The sequence below is a fragment of the Dipodomys ordii genome, unplaced genomic scaffold (assembly GCF_000151885.1).
Source record: "Dipodomys ordii isolate 6190 unplaced genomic scaffold, Dord_2.0 Scaffold164, whole genome shotgun sequence".
In the NCBI taxonomy this organism is placed as follows: Eukaryota; Metazoa; Chordata; class Mammalia; order Rodentia; family Heteromyidae; genus Dipodomys; species Dipodomys ordii.
This window is the reverse complement of record NW_012267380.1, coordinates 2,280,459-2,303,800: the sequence shown is the minus strand read 5'-3', so window position 1 is coordinate 2,303,800 and position 23,342 is coordinate 2,280,459. Positions and strand designations below refer to the sequence as shown.

Sequence of the window (23,342 nt, the reverse complement as noted above, 5' to 3'; positions counted from 1 at the left end):
CATTCAAACCATGGTGATGAGGGCCCGCCTGACTAATGGTGACCTATGGACCACAGATCCTGTTTCTCTACTCAACCGCAGCCTTGGCCTTCCACACCCAGCTTTCTCCCAGAATCATGTGAGGTGCACTTAGAGAAAACTCTGGTTGCTGATGGAGCTCACTATACCCCACCCCAAAGCAGGATGGGGTGTGGGGAGACTGGAACACATCCCAACCCATGTCTTCAGCAGAGATTATTTTAAGCTACTTACTCTGAGATAATGCAGACAGAGCAGCAGCTCTGAAAGTTGTTTTGGAAAATTGATTTTTTGATAAAGGAACCCTGCATTCCTTGGGAGCCTGACTCCTGGGCCCAAAGGACAGGATAAAGGAAAGGAGACCCTGAGTAGACACCCCAAGCCCTGCCTTTGCCTGCAACTTGCTTCACACCCTGTTTCTGTTTCAGATAAATACAACACATAAATCTGAACTTGAAATACTTCTCTTTGAGCTCTTCTCTAGATATTTGCTTATTTCTCTGGTTTTCTCCATTTATGTGAGGTATGCATGTTAATAACACTAATTTTTTTTCCTCTTAATCTTTGAGTATAGGAAGTCCTAGCTACAAGCTATGAAGGATAGAGCAAACAATGTTTTTCTCTCCCCTCTGCAAAAAATGAATGCTTGGCCTGCCTTTAGCAAGAACTCCGGTGGGTCAACTGGGCAAGAATTCTTGACTCCTGACATTTTCTCTGTGTGGGTTTCCACACACAGCACTGACCACACTCCTTGGCCAGTAGCCCCCACATGACATGGGGATGGATCTTCTCTAGTGTATCAGAGTCCATCTCAATTGCAACAGCCTTGAATGAGGTCTTACACAAGAGAAAAACTGTGCAGTCCCAAATGTAGTTATAGGGGCCCAGAGATGGAGGAGAGATGGCGAGGTTTGTTAACCAACAAGCTTCTGGATAAACAGAACAAAGATCCTGAGTTCCTGAATGTCTATTACAACCACTGCAACACCCAGGCTTCTTACAACCCAATCAAATCCCGGAGCAGCTGTTACTTCTGAAGACTGCCCTCCTACCCCAAGGCCTCCTGTAATCCAAGCCGGAAGTCTTTCCAGTGATAGCATGGCCATAGCCAACTAATGTGCAGTGTGAACAGTCTGCGTTTTTGCCACCAAAACCTCATGATTCAAAACTGTTCTTAGTTACAGAAAACACTGTCCAACTGTGACCCAGCCACGTTATAAGAAATCACAGGGACCTGATCCAGTATCAGACAGACACGTTTTCTGACTATTATCTGGGATGGCTCAATAAACGACTTTTATTTCTGGCTCAACTCAGCCCAAGAGCTTTGGGTTAACAGGAGCACATGATGGGGATGGGGACGGAGCCTCCCGGAGACAGCAGAGAGCCTGGGTACTGGGACTCTCCCCTCTGAGGGAGGGGCCTGGCCCCAGCCACTGCACCGCTGTCTTTGGAAGGCTGGGCAGGGGGAAGCATCACTTTTGTGTGGGGGTGTCTAGTACCTGGGCTTGTTGCCACCCACTCCAGCATGGAGGAGGAGAGCTGCCCTGCCTGCCCACACCTCGCCTCCTTGGGAGAGAGTAAATAGGCAAATAACTACACGGCTGGACAGCCAGGCAATTAAGCCAGCATTCGACAACTTCCCAAACGACACCATCCATCACGTCCTGCTCACGGGGTCATGCAGCCAGTTAACCGGTGACGTACAATGTAAGAAATAAGTCAGACTTGTGAAGACAAGTGTGGAAGAGAGGCAGAACGAGGGGCCAACCACTGGGATGGCACTGGAGAGCCCGACAGCCAAGCAGAAAACCCCGAGGAGGTCAGCTGGGGGCCCTGCCAGGCCCACGCGGCCCACAGACCTGGGGGAATCACTCTCCTCCCTGTGGATATGTTAGTGGGGGTCTTATTTCTGATTTATTCTGCTCATTTCAATGATGCACATTTATGCCCCACTGAGTAAAAAGGACATTGAGTTAATGTGCACATGAAAGCAAAGCACAGCCGTCTGCCATCAGTTCCCTGCATGAAGGGTGATTATACTCTGCTTCCAAGAAATCTGCCTATTATCACCCTGTTTCCAACTTAACCGCACCAGTCAGTAAATACTTGGGTTTCTTAACAAGAAGAGAATATAGCATATCCACACTTTATGTCAACCCTTCCTGCCTAAGCATAATGATAATAATAAACAGGTCATTTTTAATGTGTTTGTCTAACTCACAGGAGGCCAGATTTCTACTGCTCACTGGGAGGAATAGGTTTTTCTTCCCTGTGACAAGTCTACAGTGTCAATATTGGGCTTAGAACAAAGGCTGATTTTATATATATATATATATATATATATATATATAAATGTAGAAATCATTCCTTCATAAAAACAGTAATATATTTTGCTTAAAAGTCTGAATTTTGAAATGGGTACAAGTGCCTCATGCCTGCAATCCCAACTACTGAGAAAGCTGAGATCTGAGGAGAGAAGTTCAAGGTAGATAAATCTGAGAGACTCTTATGTCCAATTACCCAGCAAAAAGCTAAAAATAGTGGTGTAGCTTAAATGGTAGAGCACCAGCCTTGAGTGAAAAAGCCAAATGAATGCACAAGGCTCCAGTACAAAAAGGTGCTGGATTTCGTGCAGAAGAGCAAGAATGTTTTCAGAAGTCTTACAAACTTTTACATCCTCTCTTTGGCCTCAGTCCCAAATGCTTGTTGTGAGATCTGCTCATCTTTCAAAATGGCAGCCACCAGCACCTGCCTGGCCTGCCTGCCTCTGTCAGCAGGGTGGTAATTTCATTTCTATTTATTTATATCTGCTCTATGTCCAGGAAGGAAATAAAAATGGAGAATCTCTGACTGGCGCCTTTTACAAGAGCCAGGAGGCCACTGGCAAATCTTGTCTGGCACTTTCACAGCCGAACCTCTGAACTGGAGCCAAACTACCATTTCCCCACACGTGGTCTATTAACTCCTGCCGGTGTTCAATACAGCAAACCCCTTGCACGTGCCACGCAGAGCCTCAGCTCCGCCTGACCCCAGCGTCCTGGTCAGAAGTCATCACCTCCCTGACGTACAAGTGATAGAATTTCTACTTCTTGAGGTTTACAACCAGAAACAATGTCACCATTTTGTCAAACCTTGGAGCACATTTTCAAGAGCTTTTGATTCTGTGTTTTGCAGGGTTGCAACCCTGATTAGCTCCCAAGAGTATAATTTTCTTCGTTTTCAACTGAAATTGAAACACTGGACCAAAAATTCTATTTAAGAAACAGTCATCTTGGCAGACCTCTTTTCCCCCTTGGTCCGGTGGTCCAACCCAGCCATCCCTGCCCACTCAGTGGGCACACCAAACCCTACCGGTGCATCTGCTGTGCTCGTGTACTGGCACCTCAGTGGGCACGCTCCATTCCCCGTGTGCCTGGAGCAAGCAAACATCAGCCATCTGTTATGAAGGCACAGGATAGTGCCCACCAGCATGGGCTGAGTGCTGGGACCCACAGGCCTGCACTAAGTGTGGAGCAGGTCTGGGGTGCCCCTCTTCTCCCCAGGCCTTGCCTGCAGGGCTGGGGCTGGGGGGAACAGTGTTCTGTTAGGGAGCTGGGGCAGCTGGGGAAACAGAGCATCCATTCCTATTCTCTGCCTGCTGTGAATGCCTGCAGTTCAGGAGATATCCTCAGCTGTTTCTACCAAGAGATTTACTTAACACCGACATGCAACTTTGGGGACGTATAAGAGAACTGGAGCCCTGGGGCTCCTATGGTGTGCCAAAACATGGGGTCACATACATCTCCTCACTGAAGCTCCCCAGAACTCAAGATTCATGACTTAACCAGTTCACACCGCTGACGAGGGCTGGGACTATACACTGAGGGGCAAACCTACTTCATTTTTCAATTTCGCTTTTTTTCTTTTTGGTGCTTTTTTTTTTTTTTGAGCCCAGGGTTGGATGCATGCCAAGTGTGTACTGTACCATGCCTCCCCCTGCCTCTGCTTGACTTTCCCAGTGAGATTCGTTCTTCATGCAGGAAGCCTCTCCTGGCACCATGGTCTGCCCTGGGAACCCAGGTCCTCCATGCTGGCAAGGCAAGGCATGTGAATCTAGCAGGCACAATCATCTCAGCAAAAGGAAAAGTTTGGGCATCGCACCTGGTCTGGTTCACAGCCTCTCCAAATGAGTGAATAAAGGGGGTGCACAAAGAACATTACCGGAATGCAAAAACCAATCACATGGTGTGTGTTAAACACAATTGTAGAAGGCCACTGCACTGGAACCTAATAGCTCAAAGAACAAGTCAGGATGGAGTCACTCATACCACAGCCCCAGAATGAGAGAGAGAGAGACGTAGACAGAGACAAGAGAAGCAAAAGAGGAGGAGGAAGACAAGGAAGAGGAGGAGAGGAAGGAAAGGGGAGGGTGGAGGAAAGAAAAGGGCAGGAGAATCATTTGGCTATAAAAAATGCATCTAATTTTCTCTCTCAGAATGGAAGAGAAATAAAACCTGGAATTACAGGCTGTTAGAAGCCGGCGGCAACCCAGTGCAACGGGTGAAAGCGATGAGCTGTGGAGTTCTGCACTCAGGGAAACACAGCATTAAATGCTTTGCCATTAAAAAAGACAAAAGGAAGAATAATCCAGTGGAGAAGTCAATCGTAAGGGGTGGGGGGGAGAGAGAGGAGGGGGAGGGGGAAGGAGAGAGAGAGCGCTTGCAAGAGGCCAGGGAAGAGGCAGAAAGCAAATGTGCCTTTAGAGTTCATGTGCAGGAAAGCCAGAAAAATGTGGTTCTGCGAGAAGATTTGCACATCAGATGGTGTGTGAGTGTGTGTGTGAGTGTGTGTGTGAGAGAGAGAGAAAGAGAGAATGCTGTTAGAATGGTGGAAAGCACTTTGACTACAAACAAAAGCTCTCAAGTGTTTTACTGACAAATGAAAGAAATATCAATGCAGAAAACCATCAGATTAAGTACAAAATTGGCAGAGATTAAACCTCTTAAAATCCTGGAAACGATGCCAAGAGCTGCTGTTTACAAAGACACCAGGTCTCATCAAAGGTGAATGCTGAAGCCGGACGCAAGAGGCTCAAGCCTGTAAATCCCAGCTATTCAGGAGGCTGAGACCTAAGGATCCCAGCTCAAAACCAGCCTGGGAAGGAAAGTCTGTGAGATTCTTATCTCCAATTAAACACACACACACATACACACACACACACACACACACACAAGCTGGAAGTGAAACTGTGGCTTAAGTGGTAGAGCATTAGCCTTGAGCTAAAATAAAGGAAGCTCAGGGACAGTACCCAGGCCCTGAATTCAAGTCCTAGGACGGGTTTGTGTGCATGTGCGCACACGTGAGGAATAACAAAATGCTACATGATCGGAAGTAGTTCAGAACATAAAAGAACCTGAGAAGCCAGGCATTTCTCTGAGCTTTCATGATGCCCATTACAAAAGCAGCTGAGCCTTGCACGCCATGGAGCCCCGAGCCCAGGGAAGCCGGCAGCCACAGAGCCTGCTCCTCTCATTCCTATGACCTGGGAGACAGCCTGGAAGGGGGAGACTGCCAGGCCCGGGAAGGGGAGATGGTACAGGGCTACTTGGCTCTTCTCCACCTCTGTCTTTTAGGATAAACTGGTAACAGTGCTCAAAGATTCTCTTGAGTTATTCTAGCAAATTCCCAAACCCGAAGGGAGGTTGTGGGAACTCCAGTCTGCAGCCACGTTGGGCAGGAGCTCAGGGTCTCTGGAGACCTAGTTCTCACAGCCTGTATCCACAGTGAAGTCCCTGGCAGGAGACTGAGGCTGACAGGGGTGGTCGGTGCCTGACAGAAAAGAATGGCTGGAGGCCAGGGCCGTGCTGGGAAACAGGAGACCGGAGAGCTGGCACTGCCAGGGTACAGGGGCGAGCGAAGGAGGCAGGGCTGATGCACCGGAGCCCATGGGAGAAAGCTAAGAAATAACAGCAACAAAACAGAACTAAGCCCCAGGGACAAATTGCTAACTGGAGACACAGAGGTTCGGAAAAAGCCCATCTGAGGTGAGCAGAGGGGTCGTAGAAGGGACACAGCCTCCGTGAACATGCACTTGACTTCTAAGACACATACCCACAAAAGTCTACGAGAGGTGTAAGAATGTGCAATATGTAAGATGCACATAAAATATTAATGGCAGTTGTCACTGGGTGGTGTGATTGATTCCTTGGGTGTATTTTTAATTTTTACAAGGAACATTAAAGCTGCAACTGATACAGTACCCATTCTCCACAATGGCTGTCCGATTAGAAGGGACTTTTTAAGCAATAAAGTCTCCGTTTTTCTTGTTTCCACTCTGGTTCATCTCTGTTAGGCTAGAGGACTTCTGGATTAGCGTCTGCAATTTCAAGTGTCTTCAAGCAAACATTCAAGTTTGCCAAAGATGACTGCAAGATTTAGGGAGGATATGTCCCCACACCCACCCTCCACCCTCCCCATAATAAAATTTTGTGGAGGGTGGGTGCAGTGGCACACACCTTTAATCCCAGCTACTCAGGAGGAAAAGGTAGGAGGCTCACCATCCAGGATTAGTCTCGCAAATCAGCTTGAGACACTATCTGGAAAATGAACAAAACCAAAGGGCTGGTGGCAGGACTCAAGTGGTAGAGTTTGCCTGGCAAGTGTGAATCCTCACTTCAAATCCCACCGGGACTGCCAGAAAATGCCAGTGGTGGGCACAAGGGCCGGGCAAGGCTGAGAACTCCTCTGAGATGGGAGGCCCAGGTCCCCCAGTTTGTGGAGATAAGATGCAGGCAGCTCTCCACCTAGCCGACTTGAGCAGGTGTAACACTCCTGCACCTTGTAATTCATGACCAAATTATATGTTGGATTAAGGACGGCTAATTGTTCATCAGCTTGAATTGGTTATTAATGAGCAATGTCACTAATTATAGGGCTACAGCACATGCAGCAGGAGCTCCGGCATCACCTGACTCGCTCACTGCCGCCCATGGAAAGTCATGCGCTGTGTGTGTGCAATGGTGTGCCCCGTAGCACCCTGTGCCCTGTCTACTGCAGGAAGAGTCCCGGGGTGCCAAGCTAAGCAGGTACTGACACTGGCAGGCAGAGGGCCATACACAGCTTCTCTTCTTGCTCGGTGTGATGAAGGAATACAAAAATTTTAAGTTTGTATCCAATCACAACACATCCGCAGTAGTTGTTCTTTCTTAGTTGGTAAAGAAATCCCATGGAAGTTGGGTTGAATTTGTAATCCTAGGTCCACAGAGTTGTCACCCATACTTTCCTCTGGTCTCATTCCATGCATCCACTTTCTCTCCTTTGCCTTCACTATATTCTGCTTCCTGCCTTGTCTTTTTTTTTTAATTTTAGTTTTTGTGTTAGCAACTGGGGCTTGTGTGCTGTCCCTTAACTTTTCCACTCAAGGCTGGTACTCTTAAGCCACATCCCCATTTCCAGCTTTTTTGCTGGCTAATAGGAGATAAGAGTCATGGACTTTTCTGCCTGGGCTGGGTTTGAACCACAATCCTCAGTTCTCAGGCCCCTTAGGAGCTAGGATCATAGGCGTGAACCTCGGGTACTTGGCTTGCCTCATTCTTAAATGATCTCCTTACTCAGTCACCAGGAAACTGAGTCACAGAGCAACACCAAGCCACCATCCAAGACTGGGCAGTATAAGGAGATAGAGACGCAATTTAAAAAAATCAATGAATAGCAGAGCATCAGTGTCTCATGCCTGTAATCCTAGCTACTTAGGAGGCTGAGATCTGAGGATCGTGGTTCAAAGCCAGATGGAGCAGGAAATCTCCGAGACACCCTTCCTCCAATAAACCACCAGAAAACCGGAAGTGGCACTGTGCCTCAAGTGGTAGACCGCTAGCTGTGGAGCTGAGGGACAGAGCCCAGGCCCAGAGTTCAACCTCCTCCCCCCTGCTCAAAAAAAAATCAACAAGGAACCCAAAGGGGATGTACCAGGCAGTGGCTGGCAGGGCTCAGGGGACGGGGGTGGAGGGTGACAGGAGGGAGTCTGCATCCACGCTTGCTCCAGCAAGCAGCACGGGGTGGGGAGGGCGTGGACGACCTGCAAACCCCACCCAAAGAGCAGACAGGGCCTACCAGCACCCCCAGACAGGAACTCACAGCCGAAGGGCTGGAGATATTCATTTCAACTACGTTCCAGGTTATTATTGCACTAAACTGGCTAATGGAATGGAATTGGAGCCCACTGGGGGCTTGGAGTGACTCTGGGTCTTTATTTCATGCAGGAGTAATGAGAAGTATCCCAGGGACTGCTTATGCTTGTATCCAGGAACAAGGGAAGGACTCGCTTCACCAAGCAAGCCAAATACGACAGAAGGGAAACAAAGCAGTGTTGTGGGAGGAAGGCATGGTGGTTCCTGCCTGTAATCCCAGCTCTCAGGAGACTGACTGACACTGGAGGATCCTGAGTTCTGGGTCAGAGGCCTGTACTCTTAAACACCCCAAGCCTTGCAGGTGACTCCTTTTACCCCTGACACCTGTCTCTGCTAGAAACCCTGCAGCAAAGGAGAGCAACAGGAAAAGATTCTAGAGGCAGAAAGGAAAAACTATCTAGGCAGAATCAGGACAGAACTAACCCAGACAGAGCCAGCATTCCCTAGGACAAATGTCTTGTGTCACAATACCTACCAGAAAAGCTGGTCTTTGGAAACTGTAAAGAAGAAACTTCTAAGTATTAAAACGTTAGCAACACGAGGAGGAGAAGGAAGAGGACAGGAAGGAAGAAAAGGAAGAGAAAAGGGAAGAGGAGGAGGAGGAGGAGGAGGAAAAGGTGGAAGAGGGACCACCATATTCTATGGGTGAAGCAAGTGCATTCTACCGCTTAATATCAGAAAGATGTGAACACAGTTCTCTTCCTACGATTCAGCACCCCACCGCCTCTTCACAAATTACGTGTTTCAGGACTTAAGAGACATCTCAAAGGAGATTGCTGGGATCTGATTCCATTTCATACAGCATTGTAATATTAATGACTCATGATCACGACTTCTCGTGACTCTCTTAAAAGCGCATTTTAATCATCCACTATGTTCCCAGCACTGGTAAAACATGGGAGAAGATGCTCCATGTCTCAGTTCAAAGTCTGTAAGACTCCCATCTCCAATGAACCAGCAAAAAGCTAGAAATGGAGCTGTGTGGCTCAAGTGGTAGAGTGCGGGCCTGGAGGGAAAAAGCTAATCAAGAGTGCAAAGCCCTGAGTTCAAGCCCCCATGCCAGCACAAAAAAACCTAACTAATAATGCTGCTGCATCCTGACCACCACATTGACACTTGAGCTCTGAGGTTGGGAGGTTTCACCTTGCAGATACTGCATCTAGTTATGCTAAGGATCCAGAGTGAGGGTCTTTACAGGAAGGAGACGGGAAAACCAGGGCAGCTGGGTACTGTGGCACATATCTGTAATGAATTCCAGCACGGAGGGGAGGGGCGGGGGGGGGCGGAAACAGAAAGATCTCCAACCCTAGGTCACCCTGGACTACACTGTAGGGTGCAGAAGGGGAAGATGGCCCCATGGAGGAGGAAGCAGGGCGGAAACTCAGGTGGCCAAGAGCAGATGCAGAGATGCAGGGTGCAGAGGGGACTGGGGACGGCTGGAACATGGCACATGTGGTCTCTGTCACTCTCTGTAACCGCAGGAATTGTTACTGGCTGCAGCCACAACCCCCTGCCTTCCATGCACACCACAGGCCACCATGCAGGGCCCCAAGTCCCAGGGCAGCTCTCTGGGGTCCTCCGGCTGCACGAGACGCCCCATGGCCACCACTGTGTCATCCTGGACCACGAACACGGCAGTAAACACCAGGCCTCACAATCATATAATGGTCCGGAAGGACAGGAGGGAAGCCAGGTAGATGCTCCCCTGGCATGGCGCCCGCAGCAGTCCCCATACCTAAGCTGTGACAGAGCCCAGCACTCAGGCCAGACAGTGAGCCACAGTGCCCATAACCAAGAAAACACGAACGCCAGGCCATGTGCCCAGCAGAAAGCCCCAGCCCCAGAGCAAGACCCAGGAAGAACAAGGCTTCTAATTCCCAGTGCCAACCTCCTGGTGTGGCTGAACTTGCAAACCACAGCTGAAGGAGTAAAGAACAGCACCCTCCCTCGCAAAGAGGCCAGGACCCTGAGACGCCACTGACCCTCTGGGGAGCTGTCTGCCCCCCTGCACCACCCGTGGCATCTCCCCAGCCCCCTCCCTGCCCTACTACCCTGGCATCAGGCTGGCTAGCCAATCACACACACACACACACACACACACATACACACACACACACACACAGGGCACTGACCTGATGGGGAGGGAAGGGTCCCCGGCATCCCACCAGTCTTTCGGGGGGCTGATGTACATGCACCACAGCTCCCAGCTGTATCCGTGGGCTGAGTTCTCGTAGCGCTGCACCTCAAAGGTGTCCTGCTTGATGTTGTCGATGGACGGCAGGATCACCCGCTTCCCGTTCTCCTGGATTCGAGACAGGACAGGCTCTGCCCTGCAACACAGGAGAGGAATTCAACCTCTGCTGAGATCCAGCCCCAGGGACACCCGAGACAAGGAGCCACGTAGAGAAAAGGCCAGGCGCTGGGCACCGGGAACTCAGATGGACACCAAGGCCCCCAAACCAGAGGTCCTGCCCGAGGTGGAGACTGCAGCCCCCCACTCCCCCTGGGGGTAGGGGATTTGATGCAGGAAAAGCAGGGCTTGTGCTTTCCTCCATGTTGGAAATCCTTACAGTGAAATATCTGCTTTGGCCTGAGAAGACTGGAGAAGAGAATTCACACCAAACCCTCAGAAAGTTCCAGAACTCTCTTCAAGTCAGAGTCCTGGCTCTGGGCACCCACTGCAGCTGCCCCCTGGAGGGCAACATCTGCCACCTCTCGACTGCTTCTCTCTTGGCACCAAATTCCCTTTCCCCAAATAGGTCACTTTGGGCCCCATGTTGCGGTTCCGACAAGCATCTTTCTAGCCTTTGTGTGTGCAACTATTTCAGTTGCTTTAGTAGATTGTTTAATTGATTTCTTAAAAGGGATCTAATTGAATTGGTTCTCGATGGAAGACTTGGGACTAATTAAATGCAAAGCCCAGCACAATCTTGCCCGGCCGGCCCCTGGGGGTGGGGCAGCAGCCAGCACCAGGCAGGAGGGGCTCCGCTCCAGGTTCAAGGTGCAGCTGGCCGGCTTAGGAGAAGGCAGACAGCCAGACTCCTCTGCCAGGGTGCATCTGAAACGGATGAAGGAAGGGATCATCTCCCACGTTCGAGAAGGGAAGGAAAGCTCTAGTCTTAAGCCCGGGCACTAATCCCCGGCTCAGATCACAGACAGCCACAGGCTTTGGAAGAGAGGCAGGGGAAAAAAAAATACCACTTCTTTGAGTTACTGAGAAGGATGATGAGAGGAAACACGAGGTCTACTTCCGATCTCTCTTGCTTTGCAGCTCCTGAGGTACCCACTGGCTCATCTTATCTTTGTGTGTGTGTGTGTGTGTGTGTGTGTGTGCGCACACACGTGCATGCGTGCACACGCTCGTGCATGAACATCCCTGTGCATGTGCTAATATTAGGGCTTGAACTCAGGGCCTGCGCATTGTCCCTGAGCTTTTTCATTCAAGGCTGGAGCTCTACCACTTGAGCCATACTTCCACTGCAGGCTTTTTAGTGGGTAACTGGAGCTAAGAGTCTCCTGGACTTTCCTATTCAGGCTGGCTTTGAACTGCAATCCTCAGATCTCAGCTTCCCGAGTAGCTAGAACTACAAGCATTAACAACCAGTGCCTGGCCTACCCTTCAACTGAAAAGGAACAAGGGCAGTTATTACCTTTCATACTTTTGCATACAGCATGTTGTAGCTGAGGTCAAACGGGCTCACGTTCCACAGCTCCTGGCCAGGAGTCAGGCCTGGCCCCTCCAGGTCCTGCCCCCACCGCTCTCCTGTGAGAACACCTTCAGCACCACCAAGGAGACAGATAAAGTGCCATTAACCCCCTGCATCTTCCCTCACTTTTAGTGACTCTCGACTCAACCCTCTCTTCAACCCTGCTGCCTCTGCTGGGCCTGAGCTGCTGGGGAATCCACCCTTGCTAAGTGCTGGCACCCGGCTGCGTGGTTTACATGGCCTAATGGAACCCCACAGCAATCGTAGGAGAGAAGCGACATTCACCATCTTAGAAATCAGGGAACTGAGACACAGGGAGGTTGAGGAGCTGGCCCCAGGCCACACAGTCAGCAGGATTCTAACCTAGATGGTCTGGTTTCCAACCTCCTCCTTCAATGGACCACACATCCCCCAAGTGGCTCTGGTCCTGCCGCATGGATGCAGCCCTCACAGTGTAGTGGGAGTCATAGTTGGGAAGGAGACATGGGCCACTCGTGGGAATGCAAAGCACAAGTCTTCATGACTGGAGAGATGTGGATTTGACCAGATGGCCTCCACTTAGACTACAGACTTGGGGGAGGGGGAACAGGGACAAGATACCAAATCCTGCCAGACTTTGAATGACTGTCTTGGTTACCACTGGAAGCTCTGAAGAAGAAATCCAGAGAATCAAGATCCAGTGGAATCCCCAAACCTCCAGCCCAGAACAGCATCCAGGCCCTGAGTTCAAGCCCCACGACCAGAAAAATAAAATAAAAAAAGAAGGTTCTTAGCTCAACATCTCTCACTCTGGAGTCGTGTGACTGGAGGACTGGAGACATATGATAGTTGCTGATTGGAGGACTAGAGTCATGTACTGACTGGTGATTGGAGAACTAGACTTGTGCTGGCTTGTGAGTGGAGGACTGAACTCATGTGCTGGCTTGTGATTGGAGGACTGCAGTTATGTGCTGGTTTGTGATAGGACTGGACTCCCATGGTGGCTAGTGATTATAGAGGACTGGACTCATGTGCTGGCTTATAACTCCAATCCAGTTGGATTGGAGAGCTAGTTATGACAGCTTGAGGACTCCACACCCTGAGTGTCACACGCCAGCTTTGGGCACACAGGGCTGGTGGAGCCTGAGGGTTTGCGTTCCTGTCCAGTTCCTGACGGTGCCTGTGCTGCAGGCCAGGAGACCTCCTTTGAGAACTACTATAAGAGACAAACAACTCTGAACTCAGGCGAAAAATTGAGACTGAATGCACAGCCAGAAATCACCAGGGTTTGAAGACTGAAAAACCAGACAAGACATCTGTTATCCAAGATGGTGGCAGATTCCTGGGGACTCTGGAAGGGGCCAGGGTTCACAGCGACCCTCTGGTGTGTGTGCTTGTGCGGATGCACATCCTCCTCCTACCCATCCTCCAATGACTCTAAACAGGCAGACAGGTGCCTGGCGCCAGGATATTCAGATCTGGGTCTGTGCATAATTTCTAAACAAATTATTTGTTAAGTATACTACTCTGCTTCTTTTTTAAAGAGGTTTGATCTCATTGAAGCCACAGGTGAGTAAAGGTGGCTGAAGACTAGGAGAGGGGGTAGGCAAAGGGCATGGTGGAGGCAGAGGATTAAATTATTGTGTTTTCCAGTACAGTAGCCTAATCGTGGTTAGTCATAATATCCTGTATATTTCAACACAGCTAGAAGAGATTTTTTTTAAATGCTCCCAATGCAAAGAAATAATCGGGGTTTCAGGTGACAGATATACTAATTTCTTGGGTTTAATCAATACCTATTGCATAGGACTGTGAAAATCTCACACCACGTCCTACAAATCCATATAGCCACTATGTGTCAATTAAAAAGAAAAGATTCCTCTCATTCATTAATCAGCCCTGGCCATTGGGTGTTGATTTATATAGTTGGTTAATGGGCAATAATCATTTGACTGTGTGTTCAAACTATAAAGTCCTTTTTCTAATTTTAGCATGAATCTTCTACTTCTTGTGTACAAAACAATTTCTCTTTATGTTCTTTCTACCTGGGAGAACATCGGGGCTACATCTGCACAGAATAAATTTCTTCTTCCTCCAAATGATATTAAAGACAATCCCATAAATCCTGGGCAACTGCCTGAGTAGGCAGAATTCTAAGGAGATCTCTTTTTTCATAATAACCGGGAGCCGTCTTCCCCAGAAATGGGAACAAGCAAAGAGGGTAAGGGGTAAAAACGTGGCCATCTTACTCTCCTTCAGAGGAATACCCTGAGCTTTGCTGATGCTTTGCTCTTTGTTTTTTTGAGGCAGCTTTTTGCTATGTAGCCAAGGCTGGCCTTGAACTCAAGATCCTTCTGCCTCAGCCTTCCAGGAGCTGGGATTATAGGTGTGTAGCACCATTCCCAGCTTATCTTGAGTTTGTCCAATTAATTAGTTCAACTAGGCATGGTAGTGCACACCTGTAATCCCAGCTCTGTAGAGGCATAGGTAAGAGAATTGTGCTCTGAGGGTAATCTGGGCAAACACCCTATTTGAAACAGAAACTAAAGCAAAATAGGCTGGAGGTATGGCTCATATAGAAGAGCTCCTTCCTGAGCAAGCACAAGGCCCTGCATCCAAACCCCAGCACCCACCACTAAACAAAACCAAACCCCATGGCGCATGATGGGGAACAATGTTATGTGAAGGCTGCAGGGACGGTGGCCTAGCATGGACAGCAGTCTGCCTACCCCAGCAGTCTCAGCTTTGCCAGCCAGCCTTCGCCATTCCTCCAATGGCCCCCAAGGACACAGTCAAAGCGCCCCCCCTCCAGCCTCTGCTTCCCACCACCCTGCAGACCCTGAGGCCGGCAGGGGACCTACCAGCCAGCCGTGAACTCCACGTGTGCGTCGAAGAAGCCGGTGACTTGGCCTGTGGCCGCCTTCCAGCCCTCGATGCGTGCTCGGATCAGGCCCTCTCGCTTCTGGTTCCGCACCACCTTCACCAGCCCGGGATAGCGCTTGTGCACATATTCCTCCAGGGGGGCCTTGAGCTCCTCTGCAGGTGACAGAAACGCAGCCAGTCTGTGAACAGGGCCTTGTAGCATGGCACCCAGCCACAGCCACGCCCACAGCGCCTCGGGGAAGCTTGCTGGCTAGGGTTCATCACAGCCAGAACCCATCCCCTCCCCTATCCTGTTTCTCCCTCCCCTCCCCTTCCCCGCCCTGTGCCTTCCTCCCCTCCCCTCCCCTGCCCTGCACCTCCCTCCAGGAGGGCTGTGCTGAGATAAGCTACAGTCTCTGTTTCTACACCTACAGTGGGACACAGCCCTGGCTTTCATATCCCAAGCAGGGCAGTGGGCAGTACAGCTCCTCCCAACTTCCCTACTCATTTTCCTGTCCTCTTATTGGCCTATGAATGGACTCTTCCATCTGCACAGAGACATTCTGAAGAATGTATCCCGGGTGCCCACACACCAGGCACAGTGCCAGCAGGGCCCGTGACGGCCTTAAGATGCCAGGGGATCTGTGCCCAGCGTGACACCTAGGCCCGAGCCATGTTGTCAAGGACTAAACACTGCCCTTCAGCAGCAAGCAGGCTGTCACGCTTACAACCAGTCTAAGAGCTTACTACATTAATTCCAACAACCAGTGGGATAATTCCGTTTTGTAAATCGAGACGCAATCCGAAGGAGACGCTCCTGTTCCAGTTCCCACACCTAAGGGAAAAGCTGAAACACAATGCAACCTGGCGTCACCAAGTGCAGGTTGGTGCCCTGGCCAGCGTGAGCCTCGGCAGACGTAGGAGAGTGGGAAAGCAAAAACTAAAGGGGAGCAAGAAAATAATTCCACATTGTTTCTGTTTCCTTCTCACCAAGAAACTCAAGGAAGAACACAAAAGCTCATTTCATGAAGACATATGTTTGCCTTCTAGGAAGAGATGAAATTCAATAGGAAATTGGTCTAGTGTCATTTGGGAATGCTTTGTCAAGGTTTTGATTAAAAAACCTGGGGAGAGAGGAGGGAACGGAGGAGCACTGCAGGGATCAGAAGGGCCCAGAAGGAGCCAGGCTGAGTGGAAAGGGAGGACCGGTGGCCTGGGCAGAAGGCGTAATGACAGCATTCTCCCTGGAGCCCAGCACTGAGACATGGTGCAGAGTGAACCCTGGGCCCTGCATCTCCAGGCTGTGCTCAGTGCTCCTCCTGGGACTCCTCACCGCCCTCTTCCAAAACAGTGAAGGAGCCTGGGTGCCGGAGGCTGCCATGGTCAGTGGTCTGGGAGAGGCCATGCTGCCCAGGGCTGGATGGAGTCCCTGGATCTAGCTCAGTGGCAGGCAATGTTGTCCCTCGCCTTCACCTTGTTGCTGGGTCTGAAGCATGGACACATTTGCACCTTCCCATCTCCGTCACCCTCAGCGGATGGAGACCATGGAGAATCTACCTAGGCTCCAACAAGCACTTCTCAAACTTCAACCCGCAGGCCTGAGAATTTCCAATTCCTGTCACTGTTATATGAAACATGGCTGGCCTTGAACTTGTGTCTCTGCCTCCCAAGTATCAGGATTACAGGTATGCACCACAGAGCCTGGCATTAAGAACTTGGCATTCCTCACACACCCTGCAGGACGGGTGCTCTGGTGAGGGCGTGCTGGCAACTCTGGTTTGGCATTTCTGCACCGGGTTCCGTGATGTACTAGCCTGTGCGTAGAGAATGCGTTCAGCCCCTCCCCACCGTGGCTTTCCCTTTGCCACAAGTGGCTCAAAGAAGGAACAGCTTAGAGATGATCTCGGCCCAAAGGGAAGTGCGGATGTTGAGTCTTTCCCCAGACAGAATGTGGACTGCTGGCCTGGCCCATGGGGTCAGCTGACCATCCCGCAGTGGGAGCCCCACTCACCGCTACCCTGGCTTCTGCCCTGAGCCCCCACCCCGACAGGGAATTCTCTCCTGTGTAAGAGCACAGGAGCAAGGTCCATGTGTGCAGTTTATCCAGTAACTTATCAATTAAGTACAGCCAGAGATCAACAGGAATAACGGTAATTAAATCAACAATTATAACAATTATAATAAATGCCTGTGGTAGAGTGAGTACAGCACAGGCTACGAGGACAGCAGATCTGCGCACTGAGACAGAGACTGAGGCCGCACAGGAGGGGAATCGCACAGGAACTCTGGGTGAAAGGTGTCTGTGCGCCTCCCAGGAGGGAGCCACCAGCACAGCGTGAGCGCTCACCGCAGAGAACACAGCACGAGCTGCGTCCTGACCACGAGATTCCTAGAGAGAGCCACAGGAGCAGAGGGGACGTAAGGCCAGGGCTGGGCCCAGGTGCTCTGAGCCTGCCTCGGGGCCCCCCCACACACTGCCCATGGGGGCCCGGCTTGTCTCAGAAGCATTGGTTCACTGTTTCTTGTCTTCTCGTGGTAAAGTCCATGCCATTAAAATCTACCTCTTGAATCACTTTGCATTCAGCATCCTCAAGTGCACTCACCACGCCAGCCACTCTCTCTCTAATTATGCTAAAACACCACTAGGCCATCAACCACAGGACCACAAGCACCCAGATCACCCTGAAACCCTAATGGTGTTGGGTGCTGTAACAAACACCTGTGATAATTAGTGTACAGGGTTTTTTGGCCCATCGAGCTCTGGAGGGCTCAGTCCTGCTGGCTCCATGGCTGTGTATCCCAGGTGACACGGAGTATCATGGTGCCAGGGCATGGCAGAACTAGAATGTTTACTCCCCAGACAGGAAATAAAGGAGAGGGCAAGGGGCAGGATGGGATCCCATCCTCCTCCGCCAGGGCAGACCCCTAGTGACACAGGGAAACACCAAGTAAGAGGATCACAGCCCAGGTTGGCCAAGCATAAAAGAAGACCTATCTGAAAAATAACTAGTGCAAGCCAGGCGCGGGAGCTCACGCCTGTAATCCCAGCTACTCAGGAGGCTGAGATCTGAAGATGGCAGTTTAAAGCCAGTCTGGGACAGGAGAAGTCCATGAGACTCTCATCTCCAATTAACTACTAAAAAAGCTGCAAGTGGAGGTATGGCTCAGGTGGTAGAGTTGCTAGCCTTGAGCAAAAAAAAAAAAAAAAAAAAAGCCCAGGGACAGTACCAAGGCCATGAGTTCAAGTCCAGGACCAACACCAAAACAACAACAGCAAAACAAAACCTTATGCAAAAAAGGGGCTGGAGAGTGGGTTCAGAGGTAGAATACCTGCTTAGCAAGCAGTAGACCCTGACTTCAAATCCCCCTACCACCAAAGCCAAGCAAAGAGATGCTGAGCTCTGCATGGCCATCCTTGATCTGATGGATTCTCCAACACAAGGATAGGAACTAAACAATCCAGCCAGAGGAGAAAACAAAAACTACGAGCACCTCGGGGGACAGCGGGGAAGAGAACATACTGCTCCCTTTAAAAAGGGCAACATGATGTAAAACAGAAGTTCTGCAGGATGGAAGTGGCCACCTGGAAGTACAACCAGAATGATGGGAAATTTGAAAACTGAACCAAGGGGGACAAGATAAAGTAGCAAGAAAAGCAAAAAAAAGAAAAAGATTTGGAAAGAAAGGAAGACAGAAAGAGGAGAGACAGGAGACTGTAACGTTGGCAGAAGGCGGCCAGCATTAAACAGAATTAACAAACAGAACAAACGGGGACGGGGGGGCTACCAATAAATACTTCCCCAAAGCCGACAGAAACTGGACTCCAGACTGCAGACACTGCACGTCCCCTGTCGTTAGTGCAAACTGCTCATCACCGCAAAGCCCAAAACCCTCGAGAGAGAAGATTCCAGAAAAACCCAGAAAGGAGAGAGGGGAACACTGGGAATCTTAGCAATAATAAGGCTCTGCATTCTCATAAAACAAACAGACCTGGGAGGACAAGGCAATGGAGCTAGAGAGAGAGCATCAACATTCCTATTGACGGAGATACCCAGTCAGCAGCCATGATCACAGCATCACAGCGGGGAGCCAGCTGGGCTCAGGCCTGGGGCATCTCGGAGTATCTCCATCCCACCATCTTGCCTGGGAGGCTCCTGGGCCTTGTGTTTCCCCAGACTCAGCTCATGGACTGTGTGGGATGAGGCACAGAAGAGAGGTAGAGGTGGGGGAAAAGCGGTGCATGGGGGTCCCACAAACACACACAAACCAAAACAAACAGGAAAACTAGATACCTGGGAAACTGCAAGCAGAGACAAAAGAATTAGAAAATAAAAGAATGATCACTCCTTAAAGATAATACGATAGATATTAGATTCTATCTCTGTGTCTTTGTACAGAGAGAGAGGGAGAAAGATAGAATCCACCAAAGGGGAAAAATCTATTAGAGCAAATAGACAAGCTCAGTAAAGATAAAAGACACAGGATCGATACGTCACAATCAGTTGTAGAAATACAACTGATAGAGAATAGATTGTACGCTAGTAATGAAAAGTTCAGAAATGAAATTAAGAAAGCAATTTCATTTGCCATGACATCAAAAGCAATAAAATATTTAGAAGTAAACTCAACCAGGGAATTGTAAGACGTGTAATAAAAACTGTAACACTACTGAAGTGGATTCAACTTTAATAGCAAGATGACTCTGATCATGGATTTTTTAAAAAAATTCAGATGGCCTTAGTGCTCAAAATGATCTATAGACTCAGCCACTCCTGGACATAATTCTAATTCCCTTTTCTTGAAGAAATGTAGAAGGCAGTTGGTTGTACACTATATGAGTAAGTCAGGAGCCCAGAACAGAATGACTGGATGCAGGGCCCACTGAGCCACACCCCCAGGCCATTGCTTCATGCTTTTGGCTAGGCCCCCTGAATAGCTGGGACTATAGGTATATGCCACCATACTCAGCCAACTAAACATTTTTTCTTGGTCAGTTTGTGGGGCTTGCCCTCAGGGCCTGGGTGCTGCCCCTGAGCCTCTTTGTGTTCAAGCTAGCGCTCTACCACTTAAGCCCTTGGGCCGCAGCGCCAATTGGCAGTAAGAGTCTCTTAGGGACTTTTCTGCCTGGGCTGGCTTTGAACTATGAGGCTCAGATCTCAGCCTCCTGAGTAGCTAGGATTATAGGTGAGAGCCACTGGAGCCCAGCTCAAACTTTTTTTTTTTAATGAGCAATGTTGGACGGCTTTACCTCACAATCTTGGAAGCAATTCCCAAGACATAAGGATAGACACATAGATCAGAGAAACCGAAGACCCAGAAATGAGTCTACATGCCATTAGTTTGGTGAGGATGCCATGAGCAGGCCGGGGATGAAGACAGGCCCCGTGGGAATGGACGTGATGGCGTATATGGTGCTGGGTGGGGAGAGGGCAGGCTCTGTGGGAATGGTGGTATGAGAGAGAAAAATCCACTCACAAAGGAGTAAGACCCAAACCAAGTACCCAAACACAGAAACTCCTAGAAGAAAGCACCGGTCTACATGTGGCCTTGGCTCAAGCAATTATTCCTTTTTTTTTTTTTTTGTCAGTAGTAGGGCTTGAACTCTGGGCTTGGGCGCTGTCCCTCAGCTCTTCAGCTCAAGGCGTCAGCAATTATTTCTTACATGAAGCCATCAGGAGAATGAGAGCTAAAGATCATGGTTCAAAGACAGTCTGGGCAGGAAAGTCCATGAGACTCTTATCTCCTGTTAACCAGCAAAAAGCTGACGTGGCAGGTCCTGGTTGGCCAGGGCTTTGGGAAAGATTGGCAGCCAGCAAGAGGGCTCTGGCAGTTGGTTGCTGGGGCTGTCCTGAAATTCGAGAGTGCAGACACATACAGCACCTCAGGATTGTGCTGAAAGTCCCTGGATTGTGTGCTTTCCAATGGCGTATTTTCTTGTAAGCAAGTTACATATCAATTAAAACAGGGAGAAATGAAGAGAGGCTAGCCATGCACAGAATAATAATGGGATATGCCTAGAAATTGGACCCATCTAATCCCAGGCACCCACTTTCCCCACTCCAGCCTTCCCAAGTGAAGACCAAACTTTAAAAAATGCCAAAGACCGGAACAACAGCTAGGATCTGGGCAGGCTGGGCCCCAGGCTGGGGGGGGGGCAGAAGGGAGGAGAAGAAAGGGGAGGGGAGGAGGGGGGAGGAAGGGAAAGGGAGGGAAGTGCTGACACTGGGGCAGGCACTGAGGGTCATCACTGACCCGCATCGCTGCAGGTCAGACCACACTGGGGACCGTCCACATAAAAGACACATACCAGGGCTCAGGAGAGGGTGGAGTGATCCAAGTGGGCAGGGTCAGAACTCACGCAGTGTCCCAGTGCTGAGTACGGCCTACCTAGCAAGCATAGGGCCCTGAGTTCAAACCCCAATATAGCCACAAAAAGGAAAAAGGATGAGCTCCCAGCCCATGCTTCTCTGATGAACCATGTGCCCATGAATCTGTGTTTCTGTCCATACCACCCAGTCCCTCAGGGGCTTGTCTACCAGAGAGCGCTCTTCTCCCGGTGGGGGGCAGGGACTCCTGAGTGGGGGCTGCCCCTCCCTCCAGCCATGCTGAGGCCCTGAGGGTGCCACGCTGGTTCTGTGAGCTCTACCACCTCCAGCCGCTCTGCCACAGGCCCTTGCTCCACCCTTTGCCCCTCACAGGGGGGCACCAACGGCATGGGGCATGAGGTCTCAGCATGGGGGGGGCAGGCAGTACTGCTGGCTTCCTGTCCTCTTGAGCCCTGTGAACTCTGACCACTGCCAGGCAGCACTACAGGATGAGTAACAGCACCTATCACCCCCCCACAGGGGCTGACTGACAGAGCCTACCTGTCACCCCTCCCACAGGGAACAATTCACAGCAACTATCATCCCTCAGCATCCGGATGGCAGTCCCCCGGGCCCTCCCAGGGGTTCCACTCTGGCTAACCAGTATTTGCTTGTTTTGTGTTTGAAATGCCTGCGTGCTTGGCTCCTCCTGGCACCGAATTCCACACGAGATACAGGAGTGGCTCTGTCCAGCCAACCTGTCACCATTTAGGGACTAGGGGAATTATGTGAGACACGATTTTTTTCGTTTTCTCTTCTAATTTTCAAACAAGTCTCAGACCAGCCTTGAACTCAATCTTCCTGTCAGCTTTCTGAATGCTAGGATTAAAGCCCTATACTCCATGCTTGGCTTCAAGTTGTTTTTGATTTTAAATATTACTAGGATTTTGAACTCAAGGCCTTGTGCTTGCTTGCTCGGCTGGTGCCCTATCACTTGAGTCACGCCTCCAGCCCTTGTTCTTGCTGGTTATTTTGAAGATAGACCTTTCTGCCCAGGCTGTTCCTGAACTGGGATCCTCTAGATCTTAGCTTCCAGAGTAGCCAGGATGACAGATGTAAGCCATGAACACCTGGCTCAGCAATTTCTTTTTAGAGTGCCCTCAATAATAACTTCTAAAACACATCTCAGTCCTGACTTGCTCCTCGGTGCCCGGGACGTGGTCATCCAGCCTGGGGGCGGATGTCCCCATGGGCAGGTGTCCCCGTGTTTCCCCTCTGGCAACTCCCCACCATACCTTCGTCGCTGTTGTCGTCCACCAGGATGACCTCCTTGAGCAGGTGTGTGGGCGTGTGGTTGACGGCGCTGTGCACGGACCGCAGGATCACCGACAGTGCCTCATTCACGAAGATGAAGATGATGGAGATCTGTGGCAGCTCCTTGGCGTACTTGAGCTCCTTGCACCTGAGGAGGAGATGGGCGATGAGAGCATGCAGAGCCTGCAGCCTGCCCTGCAGAGGAGACGCCCGGCTCCACCGACCCCCCTGCACCCTAAGTCCCAGTCCCCACTCACACACGCCTCCCTGGGATCCCCTCCAAAGCAGAAGCTCCTGGGGAGTGGTGTGGTCTCCCCTGTTCCCCCAGGGTTGCCCCTGACCCCACTGGGAGACACCCACACAGCCCTGCAGAGCACTCCCCTCCTCCCCCACTAGCTCTGCCCTCTTCCTCTTGCAGCAAACCCTAGCACACACCTCTGCAGTTTCTAGGGCAGACAGCTTACGATGTCCACAGAGCCACCAAGGGCTGCTCAGGCCCAACAAGGAAGCCGGCATGTAGGACATCAGAACACTAAGATTTCACCCCCAGGGAGCCGGCTCCACAGGGTGTAACCCCAGCAAGAGCCCGGCCTGTGTCCAGGCTGCTCAGGAATTTGTTCTGCACCTCAGCCACCTCTGGAACAGCACAGCAGAAATGAACGAACATGAGGACACGCGCACACTAACGCCGCAGCTGCCTGGAGCAATGAGGCACCAGGGAGGCCAGGAACACTGGGGAGGCTGGAGGGCAGGGGAGACAGGGAGGGTGGAGAGCAGGGGAAATGGGGAGATGAGGAGGGTGGAGGGCAGGGGAGATGGGGAGCATGGAGAGCCACGTGGAGGAGCTGGGGAGGGTGGGAGGCATGGACATGTTTCATGCTGAACAGCTGGCCAATTCATCACGAAGGCAGTTCTCAGGAGAAAATGAAGTTTTGTTGCACAAGACGCAGGCGTCTCCTGGAGGAGATGGTCCAGGGCTCCACTGA

The 23,342-nt window shown here is 50.6% G+C and overlaps 1 protein-coding gene across 1 annotated transcript in view; it reads right to left on the bottom strand.

Annotated features, from left to right (window-relative positions):
• Nucleotides 1–23,342, bottom strand: part of Wbscr17 (Williams-Beuren syndrome chromosome region 17) — a 168,174-nt gene that overhangs the window by 56,076 nt on the left and 88,756 nt on the right. Inside the window, exons 12-14 of the mRNA XM_013033173.1 lie at nt 22,338–22,504; nt 14,737–14,911; nt 10,322–10,519 (exon numbers count right to left, since the gene is read on the bottom strand). Of these exons, the coding sequence (XP_012888627.1) occupies nt 10,322–10,519; nt 14,737–14,911; nt 22,338–22,504 (540 nt within the window). The remainder of the gene's footprint in view (nt 1–10,321; nt 10,520–14,736; nt 14,912–22,337; nt 22,505–23,342) is intronic.